This window comes from Empidonax traillii, unplaced genomic scaffold (genome assembly GCF_003031625.1).
Source record: "Empidonax traillii isolate 1590-97213 ecotype Southwest subspecies unplaced genomic scaffold, ASM303162v1 scaffold1660:size130973, whole genome shotgun sequence".
NCBI lineage: Eukaryota > Metazoa > Chordata > Aves > Passeriformes > Tyrannidae > Empidonax > Empidonax traillii.
In genome coordinates this window covers 65604-74124 of record NW_020956853.1, presented here as the reverse complement: position 1 = coordinate 74124, position 8521 = coordinate 65604, and the positions used below count along the sequence as shown (strand labels likewise).

General features: G+C 43.1%; 1 protein-coding gene across 4 annotated transcripts in view; it reads left to right on the top strand.

Annotated features, from left to right (window-relative positions):
• TFAP2B (transcription factor AP-2 beta) overlaps positions 1 to 8521 on the top strand; it is a 34652-nt gene that overhangs the window by 4130 nt on the left and 22001 nt on the right. For 3 of the 4 annotated variants that reach the window (XM_027908230.1, XM_027908229.1, XM_027908231.1), the window contains exons 2-3: positions 1510 to 1968; positions 7165 to 7225. In XM_027908230.1, coding sequence (XP_027764031.1) covers positions 1510 to 1968; positions 7165 to 7225 — 520 coding nt within the window. Of the gene's footprint in view, positions 1 to 167; positions 195 to 1509; positions 1969 to 7164; positions 7226 to 8521 lie in introns of all 4 variants that reach the window. The other variant, XM_027908232.1, reaches the window with a different exon arrangement.

Below are 8521 nucleotides of genomic sequence, written 5' to 3'. Positions count from 1 at the left end.
CTCTTTTTTTTTTTTTTTTTTTGATGGATAGACTTCGAAATATCTCAAGCTGTTCTCCTGTGTCCAACACGTCCCTGTGCAGATCTCCTTGATATTTTTCCCTCCAGTTATTAGTATTATCACCATTATTTTATTTTTAGCTGTTACAAGACTTTTTTTATTTCCAGATGTTAGTCCACACCTATTCCGCCATGGTGAGTTTGGATCCATGTTGTACTAGAATTGCATGTTCTCTCTCTCTCTCTCTCGATCTGTTGTCTCTCTCCCTCTCTCTCTCTCTTTTTAAACGCCTTTGGCTTGGTAATTTAGCACAATAATTGGAGGAGGCTTGCAGCTGCTTCTCCCTTTTTGCATTGTGTGTTCCCGATTTGAGCGAGGGGAGTCTGGGGGGGGGGGGGGGGGGGGGGAAAAAAAGATTTTTTTTTTTTTTTTTTTTTTTTTTTTTTTTTTTTTTTTTTTTTTTTTTTTTTTTTTTTTTTTTTTTTTTTTTTTTTTTTTTTTTTTTTTTACCATGTGTGCCATTGCTTGTGGGGGTTTGAGCTACACTTTGTGGAATAGATATTTTTGTTGTTTACTTTAGCCATCCCAGCTTCAGTGCAAGGGAGTTGGACAAAACTCCTCTCCCACCTTTTCTCTGAAGCCTCTACACACTCCCCCCACACACACCCCGTACCCCCCACACACCCCGAAGACTTTTCATTACAATTAACCCTCACCCCATACTCCGGAATACAAAATTGGAAAAGGAAACAAAAGACACTGGAAGTTGCTGCAGAAATCACAGCGACTGGATTTGTTCAATATCGATGTTTCATTTTTATTTTGTTTGATTTTTTTTTTCATTTATTTTTTAAGGGGTAGACTCTCTCTAAGCAAAGATCCGGCGTGGGTTTTATTTTGGGCTTCTTTTTTTTTTTTTTTTTTTTTTCCCAAGTCCTTGTTTTGCCCAACTTCTCATCTCGGAGTCCTCTGAGAAGTGCAACTTTCTTTTTGGGCTTTTCCACGTGAAAATGGGTTGGTGATTTTGAGTTACAGGACTTCAGCAGTGGGAATAAACAAACGTTTGAAAACTTCAGGCAGGAGAAGGGGTGGATTGTTTGGATGGATGGGTGGTGTGGGGCTCTTGATTTTTTTTTTTTTAATTTATTTTTTTTTTTACCTTTTTTTGATTTGGGGGGCTGTGAGGGAAGAATTATATTACTGGACTGAAATTGCAGATCATATATGCATATGGAGCACTAGTCCTACAGTTTTAATTATGACATTTAGCAGTTCTCCCTCACACCCCCCCCCGCCCCCTTCCCCCTTCTTGATGGTGGGAATAGACACAATGTGGGTACGAAACACTGTTACATTTCCAATCCGTGGCGGGAGAAGGGGGTCTGAATCCCAGTTTCCAACTGTTTACAGTTTTATTTTATTTTATTTTGGGGTGGCTTGCACTCTTTTTACTTTTTTTTTTTTAAGGTCTTCTTTTTTGTTGTTGTTTTTATGTCATTCCGCTTGTAGGACCGGCATGATGGAGTGCCCAGCCACAGTTCCAGGCTGTCCCAGCTGGGATCCGTCTCGCAGGGACCCTACTCCAGCGCTCCTCCGCTCTCTCACACCCCATCCTCGGATTTCCAGCCGCCTTATTTCCCACCCCCCTACCAGCCTCTTCCTTACCACCAAAGCCAGGACCCTTACTCCCATGTCAATGACCCCTACTCCCTAAACCCCTTGCATCAGCCCCAGCAGCACCCCTGGGGACAGAGGCAGAGGCAAGAGGTGGGATCAGAAACCGGGTCACTGCTGCCACAGCCTCGGGCCGCCCTGCCCCAGCTCTCGGGACTGGACCCCAGGCGGGACTACCACTCAGTAAGGAGGCCAGATGTCCTCCTGCACTCAGCTCACCATGGCCTTGACTCCGGCATGGGGGACAGCCTTTCTCTGCATGGCATCGGACACCCAGGGATGGAGGAGGTCCAGGTAAGGCACCGCGTTCCTTTCTCCTGGGCAATTGCAGCTGGAGCCCCCGTGCCTGGGCTGGGAATGATCAGTGAGGGATTTCAAGCGATATTGCTGTGGGTTGCCATTCTTTTTTTTTTTTTTTTTTTTTTTTTTCCGTTCTGGGATTATAACTGTGATACTCCTCCTCCCTCTCCCTCTATTTTTCTATATTTTTTTTTATAAGAGAATTTATTTCCTTGCTGTCACGCACAGGCTGTGCTTTATAAACCCTCCCCTACATGGCAAGCCAGGAGAGTGCATTGGGAAGGCGGACATGCTGCTCCAAATATTCCACGTGTTTCAAAAGCTGGCAGAGTTCAAGCCTGGCTTTTCAAATTCCAGTTATTTCCCATGCAATCTCAGCTTCCACCCCCCTCCACCCCCCCAACCAATTTCCTGCCGTTCAGGGATTTTGATGAAACTGTCGAATTACTACATTTTTCATCCGGGAGGGAGGCAAAATATAAACAAAACCCAAACCAAAAGCAATAACTGGTAATCAGAAACAAGTCCTGTGTCCACCTCCCCACTCCCTCCTTATTTTTTAAGTGTAGTTGGTAGGGTAGCACCGATTTTAAATAGTTTAATTCCCTCTTTTGGGTTACAAAGGAGTTTCGCCGGGCTCAAAGCACAGTATTTCCCAGCTTTCTTCCATCCCACGCGAAACTCATCATCACGTGTTATTTCCTAAAAGCAGAAAGGCCCTTAACAGCTTCGGTGCTGGGCTGGTTTGCACCTTGCTGGAGCTGGGCATGCAGAGCCCGTGGGGACCCCCGAGCCCGAGGCTGAAGCCTCCGGGGGCCAGGTCCTGCATTAGACTGTACTAATCGGGATTCTGGGGGTTCTCTTCCATTTCTTTTTCGTTTTGCTTTTTTTTTTTTTCTTTCAGAATTTCTGTATCTGATATATATATATATATATATATATATATATATATATATGACACATATATTTAGTCTTGGGATAAAGACAAGAAACACTGAATGAAATACGGTCTTCAAAGACACAGAAAGGGAAAAAGAAAGGAGAAAAGAGGAGCCTGAGAAGAAAAAAAAATAGCAAGGAAAAAGGATGTGCTGAACATTATAGGAATCAGCGACAGGGAAGCGGAGGGGATGTATTGCTTTGGCTTGTGGCTTGTTTTAGGGCTTCACGGGAAAATCCCCGAGCTTCGCCGGGTCGAGATGCTTAAGAAACAGAAAGGTCTTGCTGTTTGGATTTGCTCCTGCTGCCGAGCTCAGTGACCGTCGGGTCGCTGGTTCCTGCAGGTTTCCAAGGTGGCTTTGAGACCTGGGGGCGGCCCCTGACCCCCACGGGCGAGATGCGCAAGTCCCGTCTCGCATTCCTGGCTCAGACAAACTGGTCTGCAAGTCAAGGCGAGTTTTACCTCTGTGAATGCAGCAAGGAGATCGCTCTCCTTTCTCTCTGCAGCCGATAGGCGTTAAGTGCTGCTTGTGCTTTGATATTTACACTTTCCCCGAAGAAAAGCCGGTAATTGTTGTGCTTTTGTGAGGGAAAAAAAAAAAAGAGAGAGAGAGAAAAGAGAGAAAAACAGAAAAGAGGAAAGAGGTAAAAGGGAGAGAAGAAAATTATAAAATGCAGAAAGGGCTAAAGGAGAAAGAAAAAGAAGAAAAGGTAGAGGAAGAAGAGAGGGAAAGGAGGGGAAAAGATAGGAAAAGGAAGAGAGAAAGACATAAAGGAGGAAGAAAAGGAAAGAAAGAGCAGAAATATTAGGGAAAATGGAGCTCAAATGAAGCAGTTCTCCATCCCTTTTCCAATAAAACATCCCTTCTGCGGGCAGGGCACAGTACTGGTGGGAAGTGCCTCCCTCCCCCGATGTCTTCGAGAGCAGCGGTGACGACCCGCGGCCATCCCCGACCTGCTCGCCCGGGCTGGCCGGGCCGGAGGGGTGGAATGGGATGGGATGGGACCAGGACAGGATGGGGCAGACGAGGCTGTGGACCAGCAGAGCAGGGGTCCTTATTTTGGGGTCCCGAGACAGCAGGAAATTAAACAGACTCTTTATTTCTGAAAGTTTGGTCTCAGGTTTGGGGAGGAGGGTATCCCAGGGAGAAACACGTGAAGGAAGAGGTGTTCATCTAGAAGTCAACACAGGCAGGAGGGAAAGCAGCCCAGAACTCGCTCCTATCGCTCAGCATTTTCTATTCTTGTCCCCCCACTAGTGACAGATGAAGTTGGGCAGTTTTCCATCCTGATATTCAATACGGATTTATTCTAGATTCGAGGAATCCGTTCTAGCTACAGGGATTTTTATTTAGACCACATATACTTATTATCCACCATCACTAGATAGAATTTCCAGGGAGGGTTTCTGGACTATTTTTTAAATAGTCCAGAAAGTTGAACCGATATCTGGATATGCAGTTGGATAAAGATGTTTCTCTTTGCTTTAGCCTATGCATGTCTTATCAAATATGTACCATGAGGATGGGCTGGGCTGAGGAGGAGACAGAGAAAGAGAGTGCGTGACAGAAAGGAACAGTGGTTATTTTATAAACACCAAATCCAGGCCATGTGTGAGCCATTGTCCAGGGCTAGAATTAAGTGATTGTAACACGATAGCGCTCTGTTATTGTAAACAGGACATATTGTATTGCTGTTGCTGCCCCTTTCGAGAGGAATTTTCAATCTGCGATTTACAGCCTTCAGACAGGCAACAGAGAAGCCAAGACCTACTTATTGAAAACAAATTTGCATCATCTAATAGGGACTCGGGAAAAAAAATTAAAAATCCACCACTGCAACCCCAGATATTTCCCCCCTCCCCACCAGCTGGGCAAAAGTAGGGTTATAGTAGTAAAAGATACAATGAAGGAATTATGAAAGGGGGAAATTCAGACTCTTTGAAGGAAAACAAAGGCTGGATTTTTCAAGTTTTTCCTCGGATATCTCCGTAGCTGTTGAATAAGATGATTGTAGATAGTATTTAGGAAGCTCCATGCTATCAGATTATTGGAGGAGGGGAGGGAGGGGAATCTTCCCCTCCAGATTTTCCAAGTATATCTGGAAACTCATCACCTTTCCCCTCCCTGCACACACAACTCTGCTCCTCCTCCTCACTCACACTGCTACTACGTGCCAGCTAGAGACAAGGAAAGTTAAGTTGCACCAAAACACCCAAGTCTCTTATAAAGTAACCCCTGGTATCACTTTTAACTAAAGAAGTCTAGTAATTAAAAGTCTGAGTTGTTTTTCCACGTTTCCGCATGCAGTCCTAATTAAATCTTTACGATCCTCTCTGTGACTATTAACTGCCAGCATGCTGAGCGAATATCCTGTACAAAAACCCAGCAGGAGGGCGTAATTAGATAGAAAATCAGACAGGAGTCTTCTCATTAACTACAACAACTAACCCACGTTGCTGATGGAGCGAGTGGAGTGCACGCACACGCATAAAGGGTGTGCACAACCATCGACTCCAGAGATAGGGCGAGATAAGGAGGAAAGATGGAAAAAAAAAAAATAAAAGGGAAGGTGGTGTTTCATGTTTACCTCCAATTTTGTGCCATCGAGGTGCGCCACGCCGCACTCCAGCAGGCTGCAGGATTTGCTCATCATCCCTCATCGGGAGCTGCTCAGGGAAGGGAGGGAAGACTTTGTAATTTTATTTTGTGCCCTTTAGGTATGTAGGCTATTGATTATGAGAGAGAGACACAGCCATGCCCAAACACATCACATAAGGCAACCCTCTGCGTGTGTGTGCGCGCTCGTTAGAGGGTGTATTCAAGGAAAATGAAAGGAAAGCTCTCGTAGAAAATATTGTTCCGTCACGTTTTTGGGGAGATGTAATTTTCTCCTAAATCATATTCCATCTGGAATGTCTCCGCTGAGCACAGAGAGGGAGATAAGGCTGGATCCGGATAAGCTCAGCCTCTCGGTGTAGCAAAGATGAAGTTAAAATAATAGCGAAGAAAATCATTGCTTTGCTGTGAAGGTGTTTTACTTATCAAGGAAAAATGTAACAACTCCCTAAATATGCAATAACACTGAAAACCCCAAACCCTAAACCGTAATGAGAAAAATAAAATAATAAAGCCAAGAAACCCAGAGGTCCCTCCTCTCTCTAGAATTGACCCTAAAATGGAACCTGTCGGGATTCTGCAATAAATTGCTCTTCTGACATCTCTTCTCTTTGGGAGATGATTTTACTCTGCCAAACGCAGATTCAGGGGTAGTTTTGGTTGTTTTGTTTGGTTGTGGTTTTATATATATATATATATATATATATATATATATATATAGATAGATAGATAGATCCCACTTTCGTATAGAGAAATGAAACCCAACATTTGCTGTGTCCTCTGTGCCCGTCTTTGTTCTCTTCCCTGTCAAAGAAGTTAATGCCATAATAACAGGTGTGCTCCTCAGCAGGCTGAAAAGAAAGGGGGGGGGGGGGAAGGGTGAAAACACGGCTTCGAAATCGGGACCTTTTTTCCTAGGCGATCAATTTGATGGTTCATACTTTTGATAATGTATATTCCCGCTCCTCCCTCCCCTCCCCACTAATTCAGGACATGGAAGCAACGTCGGGAGCTGTAAATCTCTTTCTGCTCGTCCCCTGTACAATGTGGGCGTTGCACTGCGCTCAGAAAGGCTCAGGCTTTAATTAAAAGTCCATAATGTAAACTATGATATATAAAAAGTAAATGGCCCTTGAATTATTAAGATGTAGCAGGGTTAAACAAACAAACAAACAAAAAAAAAACAAAAAAGAGAAAGGAGGAGGGGGAGGAAGGGGAGGGAGCATTTAAGTTGTCCTTAATCGCGTTCATTTATGTCATGCAATAGATCTTGCAGATGTTGCCAAATTGCCACATTTTCAAAGGAAGAAATATAAAGCTTTATGGAATGCAGAGAAGTCTATGTGATATCTATGTTTTATAAGATAACAAAATCACTATTGCACCCCATATGCTTCACACCTCCTTTTGTTTTATTAGAAGACTATATAATTTGTAAGAATTTCATTTCCTTGTCGATTTGGAGAAATAATAATAACAACAATAATAATAGTAAAAAAAAAAAAAATTCCTCCTCCCCTAGTGAATTAATATAAATGGAAATAACAGGAACTCCAGTTTGGAATGACATGATTTATGTACGCGATTCTTTAATATCCAGTCAATTTGAATAGTGATGTTTTTATATCCACAGTCAGTTGAAGATGCCAATAACAGCGGTATGAACTTATTGGACCAGTCTGTCATTAAAAAAGGTATGGATTATTCCAACAAGCTAGACGAACTTTTACTGTGTAGCAATATCTTCATGATATATTTTGACTTTGGGGCAATTAATTTCTCTGGGAAGCAGGAATACACGGCAGCAAGATGGATAGTTGATTGGATCAGCAGATAGAGCGAGGGGATAAGATATGCGAAAAGTTTATATCCCCGCCTCCCCCGTCCTTCAAAGGGTTTAGTGACACAAATACTCTCTAATGTAGCACCCCATGCTCGAATGCAGTTTCCACGGGCTCTCCTCTACTCTTCCCCCACCGCTCACCTCGAGAGTCCTCGATGGGAACCTCTTTGCTTTTATTGGGGGAAGGTGGTTGATTCCCTTTGGGGCTAAAATGCATTTCACAGGCGAATCAAACGCGGAGAGAAAGAGATGCCCATGGAAAGGCAGCCCCGGCCCCCTTCCCTGCTTCCTCCAAGATTCCTCCCTTCCCCCTTCCTCCAAGATTCCCCCCTTCCCCATGCCCATTTTTTACATCTTTCTACATATGCGCCCATGATTTAGTGCAACTGCAGAATCACCCCATACTGTTAAAGGGAATGTGATATTAACAAATGTTTGCAGTTTCTTGTACAGCTGTAAGCAAAATAATTAACTAATTAAACTAATTAAATGTAATTACAATAACTCATTTTGGGCGTATTGCAGCTGCTTAATTTTTTTACATTTCTCTGACAGTCCCTGGAAGATGCTCGGCGATTAGTGTTGTGTTATGCTGATAGACATTAAACAGATCACACGCTGCAAATGGAGGGAAAGCTATCTTTAATTATCTAAGGAGTTTCTATTTCTAGATTCAATTTTAAGTACCAGAGATGAGGCTTAGAAATGCTGTCCCTTATGCTTACTATCAGCAGCACTTATCTCCAGGACCCTGTTGTTTGTCAAATGCTCACAAATGGTTTAATAGCGATGATGTTGTAGGATGTAAAGCAAAATAAAGGGGAGGGTGTTTATTTAAAATGTGTTGAAGGCAGCACGAGGTCCTTCGGTGTATTTATTGTTTGTTTTGTTGTTGTTTGTTTGTTGTTTTTTTTTTTTTAAATTTAAATCTTCATGTGCGGTCTTTCACACACATGATCAAGGTGTGATTATTTGAGGGAGGACAGATGAAAACTTGAAGACTCTTTGGCAGCACCACTTATGACTATTGGTTGAAATGTCGAAGATTGTTTTTTGGGCGTTTTTTGTTTGGTTGGCTTTGTCAGTTTTCTTGTTTTGGTTTGGTTTGGTTTGGGGGTTTTTTGTGTGTGTGTGTGTGGTTTTTTTT